Genomic DNA, 24,805 nt, shown 5'->3' on the forward strand with positions numbered 1-24,805 from the left:
ATATGTGATACACAGAAAGTGATCTGTTGTTAAGAGATAAAGGAATCAGTGGAAGCCAGACTTGAGGAGGACCCAGCAGTTGGACCTGCCAGGGGCTAGACAGTAGCTGTGATTGCAGTGGAGTTAAATTAGAGAACAGTAACAGAATGCTGTCTGGAAAGTCCCCAGGTAGTTGAAAATTAAAGATGACATCATAAGGGAAACTTGAAAACCTTAATTTGAATGAAAGTGAAAACAAAAACATATCAACATTTGTGGGGCATAGTGAAAGCAGTGCTTATAGGGAAATCTGTAGAATTAAATGCTTACTACAGAAAACAGAAAAGGTCTCACTAATCTAAGCTTCTACCTTAAGAAACTAAAAGAAGAGCACATTGATTTCAAAACAAGCACAAGGAAGAAAATAATGACAATGAGCAGAATTTTGTGAAACTGAAAGCAGAAACACAGTAGGAAAAATCAGTGAAACTGAAAATTGGTCCTTTGAAAAAATCATATTGATAAACCTCTAGCCAGCCTGAGAAAAATAACAAAACACTGTTAAAATGAATAAAAATTAATTAAATATGAAAAATTAAAAGTTAAATATTAATTCATCTTTTTTTAAAAGTACACTCTTAAAAATCAAAATGCATTGATTGAGTCATTAAATCTTGAGGTTGTACCAAGTTTTCCAGCTACTAAAGCTTTTTCTTACTGTATTGGTCAGTGGAAAAGTCAAAAAAAATAGTTATAAAATAAGTTATTTTCTCTGACTTTATCTTCAAGTCATCCCATCTTTCATTTGATCACTGCAAGGGCATATTTTTAAAATCTATATTTGCCCTCTGTTGGTCATAGTATTTCCCTTCCCCAGCTTTTAATTTTGAATAACTTTTGAAGTTACAGAAAGTTGAAAGAATAGGTCAGTGAACATTCTGTACCTTTCACCCAGGTTGGGTAATTTGTAACATTTTCTTTCTCTGTCTCTGCTTTTTTGGTGAAGCATTTGATTGTTGTGTCATGATACTTTATTCTTTACAACTCCAGCCTGTCCCAAGAACAAGGATGTTCTTTTACATATCCACAGTAGTTTCATTATACCCCAAATCTTAACATTGATTCACTAATGCCTAATCCAAGTCCACATTTAGATTTCTTCAGTTTTCTTCAGAATGTCTTCATGCCCTTTATTCAAATTCAGGGTTTAATCAAGTTCATGTGTTGCACATTTTGTTATCTTGTCTCCTGAGGGTCACTACATCTTGAGCAGTCTTCCCACCTTTTTGTCTGTCCTTAACATTGGCAGTTTTGAAGAGTTCAGGTCAATTACTTGTAATGTCTCACATTCTGGATTTTTACAAATTATTTCCTCATGATTGGATACAGGCAAAATACTTTTGGCAAAAGTGCCCCATAGGTGACCTGTACTTCTCATCTTATCATATCATGAGATCCCTAATCTTGGTTTGTTCCATTATTGGTAATACTACATTTAATCACTTGATTAAGGTGATGACACCAGATTTCTTTTCTTTTCTATCTATCTATCTATCTATCTATCTATCTATTTATTTATTTATTTTTGGCTGTGTTGGGTCTTCGTTGCTGCGCGCGGGCTTTCTCTAGTTGCGGCGAGCTGGGGCTACTCTTCGTTGCGGTGCACGGGCTTCTCATTGCGGTGGCTTCTCTTGTTGCGGAGCACGGGCTCTATGCGAGCGGGTAGTAGTTGTGGCTCGCAGGCTGTAGAGTGCAGGCTCAGTAGTTGTGGCTCGTGAGCTCTAGAGCGCAGGCTCAGTAGTTGTGGCGCACGGGCTTAGTTGCTCCGCAGCATGTGGGATCTTTCCTGGACCAGGGATCGAACACGTGTCCCCTGCGTTGACAGACGGATTCTTAACCACTGCGCCACCAGGGAAGTCCCCAGATTTCTTAATTGTAATAACTTTTCCTTTTTACAGTGAAGAAATAATCTGTGAGTGATAGTTTTAGTCCTTGTGATTTCCTTGTCACTTCATACACTTTCACCCACTGATTTCAGCACCCCCAGGTGGGTGGTCTTTGCCTGCATCTGCGGCGACTCCAGAGCCCTAAACCTGTCATTCCTTCTATATTTGTTTGTAGAAAAGCTTTTAAAGAAACGCTTCACCTTTCTTCTTGTTTCTTTCTGTTTTATTTATTACTTGAGTGTTATTGTGTACTTGTGTGTTCATTTTTTTTTCAGTAATATATATTCTGTTATAATTATTATTCCTTTTTACCCTCAGATTTATTCCTAAATTTGGCTAGGGGACCTCCTTCACATTATCATTTCACATTCTGCCTCTTCAGGACAGGTTTGTACTAGAGAATTATTCAGAACTGAGAAGTTTACTTTGTCTCTTACAAGCCCCCAGTCCTTTATGCAAAACTCTTAGGACTGGATGTGTTCTAGAATTCAGCCTTTTTCAGGGTTTAGAAAGATGAAGTGGTGTGTATATCGCACATGCACAGTGCCCCCAGCAAGACTTATAATCAGACACCTTAAAGCTTGTGATAAAATGTATGACCGTTCACACTGAACAGGATAAAGGCTAGTTAATGCCCTTATGTCTGTTCTGGCCGGGTTTACGGATCTCAGAATTACAGATAAGTAACAGGGCATATGTGTGGGGTTATATGGATATAGAAGGAATCATTCCCAACAGGTGTACCTTTGCTTGATTTGAAATTTTAATGTCCCCAGTAAAGGACTTCTCTAGGTATATCTCAAGAGGACTCAGTTTTTAGATTTTGAAAAATGTTGGAATAACAATACTCATACAAATGCTAGTATTTGATACTTAAAATTTCATGATACTAGATTATGTGTGTACAAAGAAGTTCATCACAGAGAGATTTAATATTGCTAAATTAACAACTGTACTGAATCAAAACATAGGCTCAGTTGATCTTATCAGGAGCCTTAAAGTGCCTAATCTTTGACATATAATAATTCCATCTTTTAAAATCTGCTCTAAGGATATTAGCCTAATAAAATCCTGGGAACATGGCTTCCCTGGTGGCGCAGTGGTTACGAATCCGCTTGCCAACGCCGGGGACACGTGTTCGATCCCTGGTGCGGGAAAGATCCCACATGCCGCGGAGCAACTAAGCCCGTGTGCCACAACTGCAGAGCCCGCGTGCCATAACTACTGAAGACCATGCGCCTAGAGCCTGTGCTCCGCAACAAGAGAAGCCACCGCAATGAGAAGCCCACGCACCGCAACGAAGAGTAGCCCCCGCTCACCGCAACTAGAGAAAAGCCCACACGCAGCAACCAAGACCCAACACAGCCAAAAAAAAAAAAAAAATCTTGGGAATAGAACTGCCTTGGCTCTTGAGCGCCTTGAGCGGACTGTGGTGCCCCTGGCCACTGAGAAGGGCTCAGAGTCCACCCCAGCTTTTGTGCAGTGGCCTCTCTGGGCTGGGGGCAGGGCCCATTCCCTCTGACCCCAGAGCCGGGGTCGGGTCAGCTGCACACCTGCTTCAGCGCTCTGCTCTCTGAACCTCGGGGTCCTGGCCTGTGCGTGCATTTCCAGAACTGTGCCCGTACCACACAGCTCTGTGTGAAACTAGCCCTTTCCTTTTTACCGAAGGACGTTGATGTACAATATTACGTTAGTTTCAGGTGCAGTACACAGTGGTGTGACGCTTGTGTATGTTATGAAATGATCCCCACAATAAGTCTAGTAACCCTCTGTCCCCATACAAAAACTATCACGATAATTACTGACCGTATTCCTTATGCTGTATATTACATGCCATGTCTTATTTTATAATTGGAGGTCTCTAGAAAGTAGCCCTTCTTGATTTTTATTAGTTTAGTTTGTATTGGTACAGTCCCTCTCTCTTTTTTCTCTCTGTACCTCATAAGATAATTTTTCATGCTTTCTCCACTAGACTGTAAGACCCATGTAGGTGGCTCACATACCTGGTTGTTGACATGTGTTTTCAGCGTTAGCACACTATCTCACATTATAGGCATGGAAGTAGTTGTTGAATGAATGGATGGTCAAGGGATTTGACCCATAAATCACTTAAAATTAAGCCAAGGTATTGGGTAGACTTCAAAGACTAGTGTTTGAGGTGCAGCCAGAGGCAGCCTGAAGCAGTACTGGGCAGGGAGGGTGTGGTGTGCGGCTGTCTGTTCCCTCTGTGAGGGAGTGGTCTGGAAGCTTTGTGCGGCACGGGTTTGCATAGGCAGACCGTGTACAGAGAGAGGATAAGAGGGAGGGATACAGGGCTCATGCCCTCCTTCCAGGAGGCTGCCACCAGCCAAAGGAAGATGGTCTAAAAGCAGTGTCGGGGTAGGCGAGGCATTGTTTATTTGGAATATTAAAAGTGTTTGGTTTGCTCATAAAAATCATGATAGAGTTGTTACTCTGTTAAATCTGTGATTTGAATTTTATTTCACATATTTAAAATTTGACTAAAAATTGGTCTATAAACGGTTGTACCTTTTTCTTGAATTTTAGGTTTGTATCTTCCTCCAACTTCTCTTTCTAAGAACATTAAATAGAGAAAAATTCAGCATGTACTCATGCCACCCCTTACTTCCACTCTATAGCAGCACCCCTCGTGGCTGGGCTTCAGAGTAACCATGGAGCATCCTCCCTGCCAGCCTGCTGCCTGAGAACCGTCTTTTCTCCTGACTGTCTGGCCATGCGCTGCCCCCTCCCCTGTGGGCCCTGGAAACCCGTCAGCCAGGCTCATTAGTCTAGTGTGCTCAGCCCTTAGGGGTCTAAAGGTGGGGCTCACTTGCCACTGTACCTTTTGCCTCTAGTAGGTGTGGTAGCTTTGTAAAATGTAGCCTTTGGTTTTTTAAATCCCTGGTTTTCTGATTTTCTGTAAAAGTGGTACCCCTAGTTTAGGATCACACGAATGTGTGCTGCTAAGACAGTGGTCTTGTTCTCTATGCTGGGTTCTGTGGGCTGGGCAGTCAGAAAAAGACCCCCACTTGGGTCTTATTTTTAGCTAGAAATGAGTCCAGACAGCTGTCCGTGTGAATCAGGGGGAGGTGGTTTGGTGGTGCTCTCAGCATCCTCTGTGAGCTGGAGGGTCAGTGCTCTCTGGGAGTTAGCTCCCTGTCTTCTCTTCCAAAGAATAGGGAGCTTGAACTTTGTTTCATGCCTTGAGCCACAAGGCAATCTAGGCCTTTGAATTAGAGCAAACGATGATACATTTTTCTATTTTACTTTCTTCTGTCTGTCTCTTGATGTGGAAAATACGTGAAAGGACTTACATTTGGAGATCGGGGTGATTGTGACAGTTTCCTTAAAGGAGTGGCTCTCACCTGGGGCTAGTATTGCTCTCCCCATGGGACATCTAGTGGTGTCTGGAAATTTGGGGTTGTCACAGCTGGGGAAGGGGATGCTGAGGCCGGCCAGCTGCTGAATATCCTACAGAAGACAGGACGGCCCCCACCACAGAGAACAAGCCAATCTAAAATGTCAGTTGTGGGGCTTCCCTGGTGGCACAGTGGTTAAGAATCCGCCTGCCAATGCAGGGGACATGGGTTCAAGCCATGGTCCGGGAAGATCCCACATGCTGCAGAGCAACTAAGCCCGTGCGCCACAACTACTGAGCCTGCGGTCTAGAGCCCGCGTGCCACAACTGCTGAGCCCGTGTGCCACAACTACTGAAGCCCGCGCGCCTAGAGCCTGTGTTCCACAACAAGAGAAGCCACCGCAGTGAGAAGCCCGCGCACCGCAACGAAGAGTAGCCCCCGGTCACTGCAACTAGAGAAGGACCGTGCGCAGCAACGAAGACCCAATGCAGCCGAAAATAATTAATAAATAAACAAATAAATTAATTAATAAATGTAAAAAAAACCCATCAGTTGTGCCCAGGTTGAGACTCCCCAGCTCTCAGTTTCATGGCTTCCTGAAGCCTTGGGTGTGCACTCCTGGGAGCCCGGCTCAGAGGGTTCATGGGGGCGAGAGCCATAGTTTGCCTCTGTCTCCAACTTCTTCCACACCCACTGGTTTGGTTTGGTTTGGTTTTTTCAAGTACCTTTAACAGCACTTACTCCTCCCCCCACCCCGAGGTAAAATTCATATAACAAAACCATTTTAAAGTGAACAATTCAGTGGCATTTTAGTAATTCACAGTGTTGTGCAGCCACTACCTCTACCTAATTCCAAAACATTTTTGTCACCCCAGAAGGATCCCTGTATCCGTCGAGCAGTTGTCCATCGCACACAGAGCCCCTGGCAGCTACTGCATTCTGTCTCCGTGGATTTGCGTGTTCTGGATATGTCACATAAACAGAATCATACAATATGTGACCTTTTGTGTCTGGCTTCTTCACGTAGTGTAATGTTTTCAAGGACCATCCACGTTGTACGTGTATCAGTACTTCATTCCTTTTTATGGATGAATAAGATTCCATTGTGTGGGTGTACCACATTTTGTTTATGCATTCATCTGTTGATGGACATTTGGGCTGTTGCCACCTTTCGGCTGTTGTGAATAGTGCTTCTGTGAACATATGTGTACATGTATTGAATACCTGTTTTCAGTTCTTTTGGATGTATACCTACAAGTAGAATTGCTGGGTTGTATGGTGATTCTGTGTTTAACTTTTTGAGGAACCACCACACTGTTTTCTTCCATGCCCACTTCTACTGCCAGAAAAGTATGTGGTTGCTTATAACATAAGCAGCATTCGAGCATAATTCGAAAACAAAACTATTTTGTTATAAATAAATGCCTTAGAATTCATAGTTCAACTGGGGGACGTCAGCTTGTTGATGCCTCTCCTGACCCCCAGGTTAGAGGCATGCACTGAGTTTGTAAACGTAATAGAGAATTGATCAATAGACAAGAGGTAACCTGTGAAATGTCCAAAAGCGGCCTTTTCACAGAGTATTTTGGAGAGATTACCCAGAACATCTTTAAGTGTATTGAAATTTAGTTTCTGGGAAAGAACAAGCAGGTATTTCAGAAGAAATCTAGAAGTAAATATTTTTTCGCACTGGCTGCAGTGTGATGAGAGGCAAGTCCAGAGGCTTGTTGCTGTGTCTGCTGCTCTGGCCTCCTGGACACCCAGGGCCACATCTTTGGACGGCACCGCAGCAGCTGGACTGGGCCAGAGGAATGGGCTGGAGATGTGCCCAGGTTGACTTACCTGCACTTAGGGAACAGTCAGCCCGTGGCTTCTTTGACATTCACATGAGATCCTCTGCGGGCCAGACGGGAAAGTCTGGGGAAGGTTACTCTTAGAAGCTTCTTGAATTGCAGTGTTTTTTTCTGTTGCTGTTACTACAATTTTTGTAGTAACAGGATTCTAAACACCCCTTCCCCCTGATGCTTTTCAGTTTAATTCAAGGTATTTTCCCTGAGGCATTTCTAAGGATTTTTCTTTTTTTTTAAAGAAATTGAGATCAGATTTCTTCTTTTCCACACCGAAAAACTTACCACTAAGTTAATACAAAGTACTAATAAGTAAAGTGATTTGGGGGCAAGAAATGGTGATGGGGAAGGGGCGGAATTATGTGCTTCTTAAAATGTATGGAATATTGTGCCTCACAACCTGAATCAATGCAAATACAGCCTTTTCTCTGTTGCAGACAATTTTACATGTTTTGGAGACCAGACCGGAAGCACTTCGGAATTAAGGTAATTTTGACGTAATTGATTCTTACCAGTTTTTAAAGTACAATATTTAAATTTCTTCAGGGTTTCTTTTTTTTAAGAACCTGGTTTTTGTTACAGTTTTGCCCATCTCTCATTTTTAAGCTCAAAGTTGTTTTCAAACAAATTGATCCAGAGAAGGGTTTTCTTTTCAAAGTCTTCATCCAGTGTTCAGCATGAAGGGTTAAGGTCCCAGAGATGATGGTCCACATTCTGGACAAGAGCAGTGTTTCTCCAACTTCTTTCAGTAGAAAGCAGAAGAGCCCCTTTTGCAAATCAAATCTTGGTTGGAATATCAGCAGATGATACAGATAAAGGTGAGGCCACACAATTCAGAAAAAAATTCCAATATGTTTTTATGAAATGGGGGCAATAAATGTCACAGTGTTGGCGGTGAATCTGGGCAAGGGTATCCAGTTCTTTGTATTATTCTTGCAACTCTTTGTAAGTTGAAATTATTTATTTATTTATTAAAAATTTATTTATTTTTTGGCTGCGTTGGGTCTTCGTTGCTGCACCCGGGCTTTCTCTAGTTGCAGCGAGCAGGGGCTACTCTTTGTTGCGGTGCGTGGGCTTCTCATTGCGGTGGCTTCTCCTGTTGCAGAGCACGGGCTCTAGGCACATGGGCTTCAGTAGTTGTGGCTCGCGGGCTCAGTAGTTGTAGCTCGCGGGCTAGAGAGCACAGGCTCAGTAGTTGTGGCACACGGGCTTAGTTGCTCCACGGCATGTGGGATCTTCCCAGACCAGGGCTCGAACCCATGTCCCCTGCATTGACAGGCGGCTTCCTAACCACTGCGCCACCAGGGAAGTCCCTGAAATAATTTTAAATTAAAAAACAAAACTAAAATGAATGAATTAGGTGCTTGAACAGTTGGATATCCATATGTAAAAGGTAAACTTGACTCCATGGACAAAAATTAACTCAAAATGAATCAGACACAACCTAACACTAGAAAACATCTAAAAGAAAACAGAAAATCGTTGAGACTTTGGGTTAGGCAAGGATTTCTTAATGACATCAAAGACACAGTTCATTAAAGAGAACATTTATAAATTGGACTTCATCAAATTTAAAAATATCTCCTCCTTCAAAGACACTGTTAAGAGAATGAAAAGACAAGACACAGACTGGCAGAAAATACTAGCAGATCACATGTCTTCTAGGTAACTTATGTCCAGAATAAGTAAAGAACTCTTAAAATTCAATATTAAGAAAACAACAACCCGAAAAACAAGCAAGTGATTTGAACAGAGACTTCACCAGAGAATATAGAGAGATGGCAGATGAGCACGTGAAAAATCATTAGCCATCAGGGAAATGCAAATTAAAACCACAACGAGGGGACTTCCCTGGCTGTCCAGCGGTTAAGACTTCGCCTTTCAATGCAGGGAGTGCAGGTTCGATCCCTGGTTGGGGAGCTAAGATCCCACATGCCTTGTGGCCAAAAAACCAAAACAGAAGCAATATTGTAACAAAATTCAATAATGACTTTAAAAATGGTCCATGTCAAGGGGCTTCTCTGGTGGCTCAGTGGTTGGGAGTCTGCCTGCCAGTGCAGGGGACACGGGTTTGAGCCCTGGTCCGGGAGGATCCCACATGCCGCAGAGCAGCTAAGCCCGTGCGCCACAACTACTGAAGCCCGTGCGCCTAGAGCCCGTGCTCCCAACGGGAGAGGCCACCACAGTGAGAAGCCTGTGCACCACAGCAGAGAGTGGCCCTTGCTCGCCGCAACCAGAGAGGGGCCCGCGTGCAGCAACAAAGACCCAACGCAGCCAAAAATAAAATAAATAAATTTATTTAAAAAAAAAACACACACAAGACACCACTAACCACCTATTACAGTGGCTAAAATGGAGAAGACTGACCATATCACGTGCTGCCGAGGGTGTGCAGGCGCTGGACTCTCGTGCACTGATGATGGGCATGAAAAATGGTGCAACCGTGTTGAAAACCGTTCAGCAGTTTTTTTTGTTTTTTTTTTTTAATTAAATTAAATTTATTTATTTATTTATTTATTTATTTTTGGCTGTGTTGGGTCTTCGTTTCTGTGTGAGGGCTTTCTTTGGTTGTGGCGAGCGGGGGCCACTCTTCATCGCGGTTGCGGGCCTCTCTTGTTGCGGAGCACAGGCTCCGGACGCGCAGGCTCAGTAGTTGTGGCTCACGGGCCCAGCTGCTCCGCGGCATGTGGGATCTTCCCAGACCAGGGCTCGAACCCGTGTCCCCTGCGTTGGCAGGCAGATTCTCAACCACTGCGCCACCAGGGAAGCCCCAGCAGTTTCTTAATAGGTTAAACGTCTGCTTGCTGTGTATGATCCAGCCTTTCCACTCCTAGATGCTTACCCAAGAGAAACGAGGGCAGACGTCCATGTAAAGACGTGCAACAGCACGGATGCATGTCAGAGTGACCACGCTGAGGGCGCGAAGCCAGACCACAGAAAAGCACACGCTGTATGGTGCCACGTGTATAAAGCTCTAGAAGATGCAAACTTACTGTGGTGACAGAAAGCACATTCGTGGTTGCCTGGGCGTCGGGGGTGGGGCTACAGAGCGACACAAGGAGACTTTTGGGGGTGTAGATGTGTCCATTACCTTAACTGAGGTGGTGGTTTCATAGGTGTATAATATGTCAGAGTGTATCAAATTGTAATTGTTTATTGTGTTATTTACCTTCCATAAAGATATTTTTTAAGCTAAATGAGCAATTAGCGTAGGAGCAGGCCCTGCCTCTACCTGCTGAACCCCTGTGTTACCCTGGTGGCTGCTGCTGCCCTTATTTTTCGTTTGTGCGGAGGGCCTGTTCCACTGACTGGGTCGGAAGAGTGACCGGTGAGGGAGAAGTTTTCTGTTACTTAAATCATTTCAAGTGGAAAACCCTATTACTGCTTTTGTAACAAGTTGGATTTAGTGAGCATTTGCTGTGGTTCAGTCAGGTTTTAAGGACCTTATGTGGATTTTCACTGAGTCCTTATAGCATGTGAGGTAGGTAGTGTTACTGTTTCCACTTTCAGACCAAAATTCAGAGGCAGAGAGAGGTTGTCAACTCGGTGGAGGCCACCTGGGGCTGAGAGTGGGGTCTGGAAGTCAGAAGTGCGGCCCGCAGCCAGGTGCAGCCACATTGCCTCCGCCAGCCGGTCCTGCGCAGGCCGGCTGGACGTGCAGAGGCACGTGGGAGACCCAGTAGCGCTCGTCGTAGTTTGCAGGAAGTGAGTGTAAAAGAAAGATTACATCTGCATACTGGAGTGCAGGAGGCACGGCTGAGAGCAGAGTTTCCCCCAAACTTGAGGGTTACAGCCTCTCAGAGGTGCCTCTGTCGTGTGCAGTTGATGTCCAGTCCCTGCCACCTTTCCCAGTTAGACCTTCCTTCTGGGTGTGTGCCATTCACTTCTCGGATAGCATCAATTATGTATGAAGTTTGGCTCTGAAATCATTCAAGTGGGACTTCCTGTGTGGCCTCAACGGGTTTGAAGGGGTATGTACTAGGCTCTGTGTTCGACCTGGGAAGCAAGGTCAGCTGTAGCGGGAGAACAGGACGGAAGAACAGATGGGTTTTTGCAGTGCATCACACAGAAGGATTCAGGAGAAAGGGTCACTGGCCGTTTCCTGTGACTCCAGAGGGAATGGCGACCTGGGTGAGGGTAACTCACACCTGCTGTCCAGCACTGGCTCAGCCCTGCCTTCCCATCCCACTCCCTGAGCTGCCACTTGCAAAGGACCTCACGCCTCCCACTGTGATTTCTGCTGTCACTCCTAATTGCCAGCATCCGGTAGGTGAGCGAGCTGATCTGTAAGGCGACGTAGGGGAGGTGATACCGGGGTCAGGGAAGACCACCTCATCTCGCTCAGTGTCTGAGCTGGGAAACGGGTTAGTTCCATGTGGGGAGAGCCTAGTTCCTGTTCTTTTAGGAGGATATTGAAGTGGGTCGGGTAGCCTCTAGTTGGGTGCCTGCTGTGTGAGTGAAGAGATGAGAAGGGCCCAGTGCTGTGCTGGCCACTACAATAGCTGGTGGCCACTAGCCACATGTGACTGGTGAGCGCTGGAAATGAGGCTCGCCCAAATTGAACTATAAATACACCCTGCACTTGAAAAACTTAGTGTGGACTTCCCTGGCGGTCCAGTGGTTAGGACTCCCAAGTCAGGGAGCACAGGTTCGATCCCTGGTCAGGGAAGATTCTGCATGCCGCATGGCTCCACCAAAAAAACAAAACAAGGAAAACTTAGTGCGACAAATGAGTGCAAAATAGCCTACTTACAATTGTTCTGTATCGATTACATGTTGAAATAACGTTTTTGGTTGGATTAAATAAATATATTATTAAAATTAATGTAACCATGTTTCTTTTTACTTTTATAATATGGCTGATGGAAAATTAAGAATTCCACATGTGGCTCCCGTTGTATCGGACAGCGCCTGCTTAGAGCGATGAGCTGATTGGAGGAGATGGGTAGGAGCTGAGATGAGCTAGGCACTGGGTCCTATGAGCCTGGGGGCTGGAGGTGACACCTGGCAACTCATAAACCTGAATCGCAGCTCACCTGAACTGATGGCATTCAACTTTCGAACTAATGGTCCAAGCAGTTTTAATTTTTTTTAATTGTAATACAGTTGATTTACAATGTTATGTTAGTTTCTGGTGTACAGCAAGTGATTCAGTTACATATACATATTCGTTTTCATATTCTTTTCCATTATGGTTTATTACAGAATATTGAATATAGTTCCCTGTGCTATACAGTAGGTCTTTGTTGTTTACCTGTTTTATATATAGTAGTTTGCATCTGCTAATCCCAAACTCCTGATATATCCCTCCTCATCCCCTTTCCCCTTTGGTAACCGTAAGTTTCTTTTCTATGTCTGTGAGTCTGTTTCTGTTTCATAAATAAACTCATTTGTGTCATATTTTAGATTCCACATATAAGTGATATCATATGATACTTGTCTTTCTCTGTCTGACTTCACTTAGTATGATAATCTCTAGGTCCATCCATGTTGCTGCAAATGGCATTATTTCGTTCTTTTTTATGGCTGAGCAGTATTCCATTGTATATATGTACCACATCTTCTTCATCCATTCCTAAGTGTTCCTAAGCAACACTTAGGTTGCTTTCATGTCTTGGCTATTGTGAATAGTGCTGCTATGAATGTTGAGGTGCATGTATCTTTTTGAGTTAAGAGTTTTCTCCGGATACATGCCCAGGAGTGGGATTGCTGGATTGTACGGCAACTCTAGTTTTAGTTTTGTAAGGAACCTCCATACTGTTTTCCATAGTGACTGCACCAATTTACATTAAAGAAATTTTTTTTTTGGTGGGGAGAGCAGTTTTAAGATGCTGCCTCTAGAAGTGGAGAACCTAAGATCTCTTGCCCCTGATGGGATAGCTCCATTAGGGAGAAAACAGTGCTCCCCCCGGCTGGGGCAGAAGGCCGTGTCCAGGTGTTAACTTCCATTGCATCGTTGTCGGAGAGCTTGTCCTCCTGGAATGACGTGTGGGAGCAGGTGATTAAGGGAGTGAAATTTCTTCCTGTGGTCCCTTGACGATTTCTAGCCAGTTAGGGATTGCTTGGAGGGCCTGCATGGTTAACTCTGGAGCTGGCCTGAATCAGAACCGTGGCCAATGCCGTTTGTGACTGTGAACCTCGGGTAGGTTGTGACTCCTTTTCCTCCTGTTTACTGTGTGGACAATCGGTTGAACCTCCTCCTAGGGGGTGGTGAGGACACATGTGACATTACACGGCAAGGGGTCCTAAGTCAGCTATGACCTCAGAGTAGATTGTGAATCACCTTTTATGTGATTTTGAAGCAGTCAGGAATCCAAGTGGTGAGACCCTATAGACTTTTCTGAGCCGGCTTGTGAGGTTGGCCTCGTCTGTCGTTCGTTTAGACTCTGGTCTCGGAGGATGGAGCCGCAGCGTCTTTTGTCCACAGCAGATGCTCGGTAGACAGGGGTGAGGAAGACAAATAAGGGGTTTGTAGAGCGAAACCAAGAGCACTGCTGATAGAGGGAGAATGGCCCCAGTTCCTGGACTTGGCCTGGGTGCCACGCCTGGTCGGAACGCAGGCAGGCCGCCCCGTTACCTGCAGCAGAACCGCTCAGCAGAGATGTTGGGTGTCGGAAGAATCACAGAGCTGTTTTGCAAAAGTCAAGACATGTTCAGAAGAAATTAATATACTTTGATGAGTATGAGTCATGCTTTTACTTTCCGTAACTTTTGTGGGGAGATGCTAGCTGTAGGCTGTCTGAATTGACGGTTTTGAGAGGAGCAGCTTAAGGCAGCTCTGCTCACCTAGAACAAGACCTCGGCTCCCTGGGCTGTCGCTTAGGACATCTCTCCCACTGTCAGCAAGGGTGTAGTTATGCGTCCTGTCCGTAGGGGTTTCTCTCTCATGGCCCACTTTTCACATCACGGACAAACCTTGGCTGTTGCCTTCAGGTGGGAAGACAGAATCCCACAGCCTCGAAGGAAGCAGGGGAGCCTGAGCTGCGCCCGGCTCATGGTGGAGGAGACGCAGAGACGCGGCAGGGACTGCGTGTTGGGCGGGGCTGGGAGATGCTGGGAATGGAGTGGGGGACGGAAAGCACATTCCTGCTGCTCCTAGGCAGGTGCCAGCCAGCAGAGGTGGGCCCTGGGCAGCACGGAGCTGGGCAGCAGGCGGTCTCTGCCTTCCCTGGGCCCCCGCCCGCCCCCTGCAGCGCTGCCCGCTCGGGCTCCCTTGGCTCCCACTGTCCGTGCTGCCAGGGCCCCTGGGTCTTCTAGGCCTGCTCCGGTGCTTTGTTAGCTAGAAATGTGAGGTGGACTGAGATTCACGTTCCCTTCTAGTTCAAGAATTTTTCTTAACAGGCACGAAATAGTATTCGTATGATAGCTTAAATAAAATAAGTCTGGGTTTTAAATTATTCAGCACAGTAACAGTATGTTTGCAGCTTTGCTTTCAGCACCATACTTCTTATCAGATGTTTTAATGTGTTCTGAAATGTAAATTCTTTTTTTATATAAACTTATTTATCTATTTATTATTTATTTTTGGCTGCGTCGGGTCCTCGTTGTTGCGCGCGGGCTTTCTCTAGTTGCGGCGAGCAGGGGCTGCTCTTCGTTGCGGTGCACGGGCTTCTCATTGCGGTGGCTTCTCTTGTTGCAGAGCACGGGCTCTAGGTGTGCGGGCCTCAGTAGTTGTGGCTCGCGGGCTCTAGAGCGCAGGCTCAGTAGTTGTGGCGCATGGGCTTAGTTGTTCCGCGGCATGTGGGATCTTCCTGGTCCAGGGCTTGGAACCCGTGTCCCCTGCATTGGCAGGTGGATTCTTAACCACTGCACCACCAGGGAAGCCCTGAAATGTAAATTCTTTATAGTAATTTTCAAATGTGACATTGCATAGCAACCATAAATAGTTTGCATACGACGGTGAAACTAAGCAGTGCCTTCCGAGCGATGGGTTCAGGTGAGCAGACTGCGGAGCTTTCTGCTACTGATGCCTTCCGAGCGATGGGTTCAGGTGAGCAGACTGCGGAGCTTTCTGCTACTGATGCCTTCCGAGCGATGGGTTCAGGTGAGCAGACTGCGGAGCTTTCTGCTACTGATGCCTTCCGAGCGATGGGTTCAGGTGAGCAGACTGCGGAGCTTTCTGCTACTGATGCCTTCCGAGCGATGGGTTCAGGTGAGCAGACTGCGGAGCTTTCTGCTACTGATGCCTTCCGAGCGATGGGTTCAGGTGAGCAGACTGCGGAGCTTTCTGCTACTGATGCCTTCCGAGCGATGGGTTCAGGTGAGCAGACTGCGGAGCTTTCTGCTACTGATGCCTTCTGAGCGATGGGTTTAGGTGAGCAGACTGCGGAGCTTTCTGCTATTGATACCGCTACCTGCTTGATGAGGCACATCTCTGTGGAGGGAGGATGGAGCTGGCTTACAAAAAATGTGTTTTTTACTTTTTGTGCTCTCTGCAATCTGTCCATGGGGCTGGAGTACTTTCCTGTTGTTCTCAGGTACATGGTTAATTTTTAAATTTTTATTTTTTATTTTTTGGGCTGCGCCTCGCATCTTGGAGGATTTTAGTTCCCCGACCAGGGATCAAACCCGAGCCCAGCAGTGAAAGTGCCAAGTCCTAACCACTAGACCACTGGGGAAGTCCCGGTACATATTTGATTTTTTGTTAGGCAGTAAATCCCTTTGGATGCATTTAACCCTATTATGACCCCACTCACTCAAGGACTGGCTTTGGGTCTTGGGAAATCAGGGAAGCACGTGCTGGAGTGGTGTTGGAACCATTCACAGGGCATCAGACAAGACACCAGCATGGTACCATCTTGGGGGTTTTTCCACTGCCGTGATGTCTGGGTTTAGCATGGATTTCCTAGAATGACACATGGGTTCCCAGAAATTCAGTTTGAGTGTATGTGGCGTTTGGCTATCAGTGACTTTATGAAGTTATGTGTAGGTTCTGTTGTGATTTGAAAAGTATAAGAACCTTTATTTTCAAAAGGTAGTAAACGGAAGTGAGACTCTTCTTCCCTCTTATAGAACATCAGCTGGGGGCCTCGTAGTGATCAGACCTTTGTAAGGCTAATAAGTAAATTCACTTTATGTATAGATTATATCTTGTATCTTTTTTTTTTTCTATTTACAGAACTAATGTACGATCGTTGTATAAATTTAGTTCTGGTAAGAATGATTACATTTTTTACATTGTCCTAGTGCTTTAGGGGATATGCTTAAATTGGAGTTAAACAGTAATTTAGAAGACGATTATACTACATTGTCCATAAATGTAAAATGTGAAAAGTAAAAGTGTCTTATGTGTGCATTATCAGTAAACACTTAACTAAGTGAGGGGCTGTGAGTTTTCTTTTAAAATTTGCATCAGAAAATTGAGAAACAGGAAAATCTCGTGAGGTATCTTAGATGTTGGGGACAGACTATTTAAATCATTGCATTCTAGTAAAATGTAACACACACATGTCAGTTTTAAAATAACGTGTAAAAATTTGCTGGATACTTTAATCCAGAGCCAGACGGGAATTTTGTGTGTAACTAGGCCTCCTCTCTTAGACTCCATTACCAGCTGGTCACCCATATTAAAAACTAGTTACGGTTTACTTTGTATTGAATATTCTGATATCTGCTACTTCTTAGAAGCTGATGTAATGTTTCATCAAAACTTAATTTTTTGTCACTTTTGAAACATACCAGCCTCCATGGTCAACCATTCAGTTGTTTAGACAAATTTGGGAGTTTTGGGGATTGACTCTTTCTCACAGACAACCAGCTAACGTGGCAGCGTGATCCATGTCAAAATACAACACGATCTGCTTGTGAGATCTCTGTGCTCCTGTATTTTTAAAACTAAGAGATATAGAACAGATTTCATACATACTTGTAATGTAGTCAAACAATACCAAGAAGTAATGACTTTTAAAAAAATTTATAAAGAGAATGTTCAAACGTAGATTACAGGCAGAATATTATGAAATCATCCAGCTCTAACAGAATTCTGCTAGTTTTGTTTAATCTCCTTTCTTCCTATCAGAGTGTTTTAAAGGAAGTCCCCAAATCATATCATTTCACTCATAAGTAAGAAGCATTTCTCACGGTTAAGGACTTCAGTTTCATTATGACACCGAATGAAAGAGCAGCAGCCCCTTGTCATCAGATACCCAGATGATATTCAGATTTTCCTGGTTTTCTCTGTACATTTGGATTTTAAATCAAGATTCAAGGTCTCTAACATTTAAACAGAAACTATTCTAATGGAAAATTGAAATACATAATAAGTTAAAAAATAGTATAAGGAACTCCATCACCAAACTAAAGCAATTACCAACTCACGACCAAACTTGTTCTTCTGTGCTCTCCCCTGTTTCCCTCCTCGGTTGTTTTACAGCGAATTTCAGACATGTCATTTTATTCTTAAGTCTGTCAGGGTATACCTTCCCACGCCAGGGAAGCCTGCGGGTGTCGTGTGGTGGAGTTGTCCCGCGCCCTGGGGATCTGCCCTCACTGCTCGGGTTTTGTTAAAGCAGCTGTGACCCAGGAAGGACTTGACTGCTGTCCATCGCCCTTTGGACTTGTGCTGTCTCGATTTCGGAGATTAACTTGGATTTGGGAATGGAAGAAAAACCAGAAAAGCTGGTGAAATTGATTCAGATCCCTCATGCAAACTCCCCTCGCTCAGAATGCTCTTTTGTCTGGAGGTGAGGTGCGGTACTGGTGCTCATGTGGCCGAGCAGGTTGGCAGACTCCTGCCCCCGTGGCGCGGGGTGCTCGGTGGGGCTGCTCTTGCCCCAGGACGTTGAGCGCAGCACGGGCACCGGTGGCTGGCGTCCCGGGCCGCCCTCCTGTGGGTCGTGAACCCGCATGTGTGTGGCGACTGCTCTGTGGGGGGTGCACTTCGTAGTCTGATCCCTGATGACACAGAAAGGCCTACAGAGCCCTTTACAGTTGTCTTGTTAGTTTTCTTCTCGGCCCTGCGGTGTTGGTGCTGTCATTCCTGTGGTGCAGTCAGCAGACCAGAGTGGAAGGTGAGCGGATGAAAGTCACATTCCTTGTGTGTGGCGAAACCAGAACCTGAAATTATATTTTGATGCCGTCACTCCATTTTGTCCTTAATATTAGCCCGTGTCATTGTTAGTGACTGGGTAATAACTGGGGCGCTGGGAGCCCTTGAAGTGTCCTTCCTAGACTTTACAGGGGTCTTGATTAGAGGGGCGTGGTGCTGCATTAGTCGTGAAGTACATTATATCACAAATGTGAAATATTTAAACAAAAAATTATGTTAACTCTTTAACTTACAGAGATACTGGGTATAACCTTAAAGTAGGGGCAGATCACTTCACATACTTGCTTTTAAGATACTTAAATTTCTGTGGAAAGTATTTCCAAAACAAGCTGTAAATAAAAGCTGGTGGCAGATGTGGGTCATAAAGAACAGAAGTGAGACTCTCAGCAGGTCCTGTCTTAGTGGATTAGACTGGTCAGTGCGCTGAGTCAGCATGGCCAGTGCTTAGCTGTGACTTTGGCCCTAGAGGAGAGAAGGAGCCCAGGCCACGTAAACCTGATGGTGGGCTTCTCAGAGGCTCTGGGGGACTAAGGATAGTGAAGAGAACAGCAAAAGCAGTTACATGTAAGTAAGACCTTTAAAATGTACATTCATTTTTTGTGATCAAAGGAATATAAACTGCATGTCCAGTATTTGGAAAATGAAGAGAAAAATATGACCAATAATTCTAACAAAAATGCTGTCTTATTACATGTGTTTTTAAATTAGGTATGTTTTTGGCCTTCTTAAATAGCTAAAATTATTACACACAAATTTGTTTTTCATTTAGCATATAATGAGCATTTTTGTAGGTTTTTATACTATCTCCATTATTGTTCCTAGTGATATGTAATAGTTCACCCAGTAAACGGTTAACATTTACTAGTTTTTTTTTTTAACTGAAAAGTATGGAGGAAGAACTGTGAATGCTTCTTGGTTCAACGGCCCAGATAACCAGTTAACTTTTTTGAAAAAAAAAAAAAAATATATATATATATATATGTATATACACATGTAATTTTACATATATAATTTGTCTTTTTTCCTTATATATATATGATAATGTGAAAAATCAAAGCTGCCCCATTCCTGTGTATTTCCCCCCCAAAATAGCCATTAACATTTTCTTGTGTATATAGAAAAAAAGATTGCTTACATTAGCATAGATGTTTATTCTTTTTATATACACAAAAGGAGAATTATCATTTATATATTTTTCTGTACCTTGTCTGTTTCATTTGCTGTTATCTTCACGGAAGAGCATTTGGGACGAACTTGTAGCGTGTGGGAATTAGGACCTTCTTGCTTCCCGTCAGTCCCGCTCTGTATCTGAGTGTGCAGGCTCCTTGCTGTCCGTGGGTTGCCGACTTCTCTTTGGGGGAGTGTTGACCGCTTGGTCTTGTGTGATGGTGGTGTTGCCTGGTCCCTTCACACTCATCCTGTGAGGCCAGTTCAGTGTCCGTTAGCTCAGGGCACGGGAGGCTGTCCATCGTGGATGTGTGTGTGCCCCACAGAGGAGGTCCCGGACGGTGCCACGTCAGAGCAAACCCCAGTGCCCAGAGGGCGACGGAGAGGTGAGCGTGCTGGAGTGTCCCTCCATCGGTGAGAGGCCAGCTGCAGACAACTTCTTTTCCAGATTGGATTTTAAAAAATACACCTTCAACATGTGGAATAAAGAATGTAGTTGAAAAAAAATTTTAAATGTCTACCAGTAGGTTTCTCTTTCTGACCAGACTGTAGAGATCAAAAAGGGCCTTTCAGGACACTTATTTTTATTGGTAGTAGAGATATGAATACCCTTTTCTTTAAAAATCAATGGATACGAATTTTGAGTCTCCTGATTGAGACTTGAATGTGGACACTGATCGTAGAGAGAGCCGTAATCAAAAGGCAATATTAATAATTTATGTTACTTAATGATGAAAGAGAAATAGATCTGGTTTTGTTCTCTTTGCTTGTGACTAAAGATTAAAGTCAGCAAGTATTGGTATTATTGCTTCTGAAATTTTGAGAGGTAACTGAATTGGAGCTTCTCATTTTAAAGATAGTTAAGTTTTCAATAAATTAATTTCTCTAGTTTAAAGCAATACAGCTGGGTGATTATCATGTATTAATATATATTCTTTTATAATATGTAAAAAAAGAGCATCTAATTGAAAGAAATATTTAATTTTAATATCTCAGGAGCTATTCCATCTAATACTAGGATTTGGATCTTTACCTAAAGACCACCTAGCATCTCTGAAAGTTCTTTCTGTTTATCTCGATCCTAGGAGTTTGTTGGTTTTGTCCTTACTTTAAAAACTAGCTTAGCTTTTTAGTGTTTAAATTAGGATCAGAATACATGGTTTGTTGCCTAAAACTAACCGTTTAATTCAGTGTACCTGATGACAACATTAGCTGTTAGTTTTCTTCATGTTGATTTTGGAAGGATTGAATGAAGTAGCTTCTCCACAGACTAAGAACAATTCTTTAACGTGGGGGTGGGGAGTGTTACTGGGATAAAACTGCCCCCAACTCTGCCAGATTGTCCTTATAGTATAATTTGATCACGTGTGAAATGCACGTGCGCTGCAGCAGGCCGCTGGGGTTGGCGGGGAGGATGCAGGGCCGTCCATAAGCTCAGGAAACGCATCGGCACAGCTTTCTGTTTTAAAATTATTTCGTGTTCTCTTGGCACTGTTATTATTTCATACATTAACATTCATCAGCTGCAGTCCTCAGAGTTTGATACATGAAAATGAGAGAGAGAATTAGCCCGGTTATCACATAGGGTAACTCCAGCCTTTGCTCCCTTTGTCCAGGGAGGCGCCAGGGAGTCTGCGTGGGCGAAGCTTGCCCGGGCTTACAACACCCACTTGAAGTAATGCCTCTAGGAACAGTGGTGTCACTGTGCTTGCCTTCCCGGACAGCTGGAGTGGCAGACCCTGCCTTTGTCCTCCGAGATGCCTCAGCTCCGCGTCAGGGCCCCACCCCATTAGGCCTTTCCTGATAGTTCTGCAGACTTTCATTTAGGGTCAGCCCGAGGGACTTGATGCCTCTAGAAGCCCAGCACTTCCCCTTCTGCTTCCTGCCCGGCCCACCCCAGCAGCTAATGGCATTTTGTGGCTGTGAATAGACGTGGGCTGGTGGGTGCAGGTGAGGGCAGGAACCAGGAACTTATTAACACATACTTTTTGAAGATGCTTTTTATTGGGAAAGGTATTTTTGTTTTCTCAATAAGTATTCTGTAATATAGACCATGTAACAATTATTTTGAATGCTTTTGTACAGAAAAGGAAAGTTTATCTAGACTGGGAACTAACAACTATGTTTCTTGGGTCATCCAGATAATTTCCCCCAGATGTGTTTCCATTTTAAGAAAATAAATAATTACTGTTAATTAAATATCTGGTATATATTATAATAACCCTGTGACTTTCACACAAAATCTGTGATGGAAGAATTCTCCCCTCTGTGTTTGCATAGGAAATTGAGGCCCTTGCATAAGCTGTGTTTGCATGTGGGGGCTAATTGTATTCTTAAGTGATTAAAAGATGTTGGTAATTGTATCTTCAGCTTTGTGATAGGTTGGTCATAGTTAGGATTGACTTAACAGCTATGTTCTTGGTCAGAAATGCAACCCCGAATTACGACATTCCCTTGGGAAAATAAGTCTCTTGTTTAATAGGATAATTGTGTTTTGACCCTGATTTCAGGAATACTGTCTAATGAGCCTGGGGGTGGGGCAGGGTCAAGAGTGGGCAGCAGGGCTGCTTGTACTGAGCCTACTTTGGCCTGTACCTGTAGGGACTGCAGTGTTGCTTCTGAGTCTCCTGGGATCCCAGAGCCCATTTTGGTGGGAGAGTAAGTTGTCCTGAATCAGAGGCCTGTTGGACACCAAACTGAGTCTTTTTATCATCGCTGTGTGGGACTTCCCTGGTGGCGCAGTGGTTAAGAATCCACCTGCCAATGCAGGGGACACGGGTTCGAGCCCTGGTCTGGGAAGATCCCACATGCTGCGGAGCACCTAAGCCCGTGCGCCACAACTACTGAGCCTGCGCTCTAGAGCCCGTGTGCCGCAACTACTGAAGCCCGCGTGCCTAGAGCCTGTGCTCCGTAACAAGACAAGCCCGCGCTCGCCGCAACTAGAGAAAGCCCGCGTGTAGCAACGAGAAGACCCAACGCAGCCAAAAAAAGAAAAAGAAAAATTAGAATCACTGTGTGAACATTCTGATGTCTTCTGGGCAGTCATGGGTTCAAGATCATTGACATGGCTTTGAGGTGCTGGGTTGCCAGGTTGCCGCTGTACTCTATTTCCTGAACTAACTACCCCAGGGTTTTCATGTGAGAGCTATTCTGAACGTCAGTCTTAGGTTCTTAAGTTTATAGTGAAACCCAAATCCTTCATGAAACCTGCTTCTAAACAGATTTTTCCTTCTTCAGCCCACCACCACCTTTTGAATAGTCTATTAGATGTTGTCATTGAACAAAGCTTGTGTATAATAGTAATTATACTTTGTTAACCCAGCCCTTGTAGGCATTTTATACCTTCTTATGAATGCTAAAGAAAGGTACTCTGATTTATAATGAAACCATAGCTCTCAGAATTTCAATTTCCTTTTCTCGCCTGCTTCATTAAATTACTCAGTCATTGTTTATTAATTTTTTGTGCTTTTCTCTTTCAGATCTAAGATTCTTTGAGGTGGCTTTGAAGAGCACTAAGATTAGAAGATGAGTGAACTTGACCAGTTACGGCAGGAGGCCGAACAGCTTAAAAACCAGATTAGAGTACGTAGCTATGTGTGCTCAGTTTTGTTAATCATTTGGATTTCAGATGCGATGTTACCATTTTAAGGAAAAATGTGTTGCAGAATACAGACTATTCATTGTTTTGGATTGAAATTGAATCTTAATTGGCCCAGGATGTAGAAATTACAGATCCAGGTATTTGGCCTCGTACATTATTTTCAGGATTTTGTTTTCTTTCTTTCTTTTTTTTTTTTTAAACATCATTATTGGAGTATAATTGCCTTACAGTGTTTTGTTAGTTTCTGCTAGTATTTTGTTTTCTAGCATATTTTCACTTCACTATACAGCAAATGTTTCCATAGAATTTATAGACATCTTTCTGTACCTTTTTTCTTGACTTTGGGAATTAGCTTTGTGACATTCTTTTGGTCACTGTATAGAGTGTGGTATTCACTTACCCCACTGTGACTGCTAAGTTGAGGACCGGAAACTTGTTTAAAAATAAGAGTATTAACAACAATAATAAAAAGTATTTTAAGTGCACATGATGTGTTCTTAATTTTGAAAAAAGGTGTTTCCTAGGGATGGTTATGGCTGTTAGAGCACTAACATCTATCTTCAAATAGATGCTCTATTCAAATAGAGCATCTATTTGAAGATAAAAACAGCCAGGTATCATTCAGCTGTCCTGTAGAAAGTAGGATAGTTGCAGAGTTCTCAAGCGTTACCTCCCAGTCTGTCACTGATGTTTATAACGGTGCACTGCAGAACCCATGAACTTTTAAAAGGGGGTGCAGACTAGGTCCAACTTTAAGTATGGGGCCTAATTATTTCCTTTTAGAAGACCAATTATATGTTCAGAAAGCCTAGTAGTAATTGGAAAGAAAGATCAGCATCATTTTAGCTGACTTTTTCTTGAAGTTGAGAAAAGATAATGGAATTATCTGAGATCTACCGCCAAAGAAGAAACAGAAAATATCCTTTTACTGTAAGAATTTCAAAGCTTAACATTTAAAAGATACAATATAGCTCAATAAAAATAAGGAAGAGTTAGTATTTTTAATGGTTTGCTCTGATCAGATTTGTTTAATACATCCAGCCACACTCCAGAATATAGAAATCAGAATTTTGTTTTTCTAGCAACAATAAGTTGTTGTTTATAAGTTGTTCATAAATAGTGGGTTCAGATCTATTCGTAGCAAATAAGACAGTTCATCTGGCATAGGTAAAAAAAAAAAAAAAAATCCAAATTTGGTGGAAAAATAAAGGCTGAAAGTCAATGTTGCATCTTTTCTTCCCATTTTTTAGACCTGTTTTCTGTAAAGCACACACAGCCCTCCTCTTAGGGGACAGAGCTGTCGTGTGAGCCACATGTGGAATTTAAAACTGTAAAAAGAAACTGGTAGAATTAATTTTTAACAACTGTATCTAAACCAATATATCTAAAAGATCACCATTTTGATATATAATTAATAAATACATTTACTTTTTACACTCTTTTTTGGTACCGAGTCTTGCCAATTCAGGGTCTCTTACATGAAATGGCCTCAGCGTGCACCCGCGGCATCTCCCGTGGCGCCTGCTCCACGTGGGCCATCCCCAGGAGAGTGGACGAGCTGCACAGCCATCTCCACACCCATCTGCACACCCAGCTGTTTGAGTCCATTACATCAAATGGGAACGGAAGACTTTCTTTAACAAAGGAAAAAAACACCCTTTCCCCCCGATTACCCAAGGAACACATGCTTGTTAAAGATTGTAGGGCGCAGCAAATCAAACAAGAGATGGTAGATGATTCTAAGAAGGGTCGCTTGCTTTATTAGGTTGATCTTTAAGCTGAAAGACCCCAGAGGGGACCGTGTCATCCTACTTTTGATCATGTTTGTGAGGAAGCACGGGCTCTCAATGGGATGCCGA

General features: G+C 43.7%; 1 protein-coding gene across 4 annotated transcripts in view; it reads left to right on the top strand.

Moving 5' to 3' along the window:
* Positions 1-24,805, top strand: part of GNB1 (G protein subunit beta 1) — a 91,932-nt gene that overhangs the window by 42,110 nt on the left and 25,017 nt on the right. Inside the window, exons 1-3 of one of the 4 annotated variants that reach the window (XM_082404850.1) lie at positions 7,591-7,617; positions 7,738-7,949; positions 22,825-22,927. In XM_082404850.1, the coding sequence (XP_082260976.1) occupies positions 22,871-22,927 (57 nt within the window). In that variant the 5' untranslated portion in view covers positions 7,591-7,617; positions 7,738-7,949; positions 22,825-22,870. Of the gene's footprint in view, positions 1-7,568; positions 7,618-7,737; positions 7,950-22,824; positions 22,928-24,805 lie in introns of those variants that run through there. The other 3 variants (XM_082404848.1, XM_082404849.1, XM_082404851.1) reach the window with 3 other exon arrangements.

This window comes from Balaenoptera borealis (genome assembly GCF_965194805.1).
Source record: "Balaenoptera borealis genome assembly, chromosome: 1".
NCBI lineage: Eukaryota > Metazoa > Chordata > Mammalia > Artiodactyla > Balaenopteridae > Balaenoptera > Balaenoptera borealis.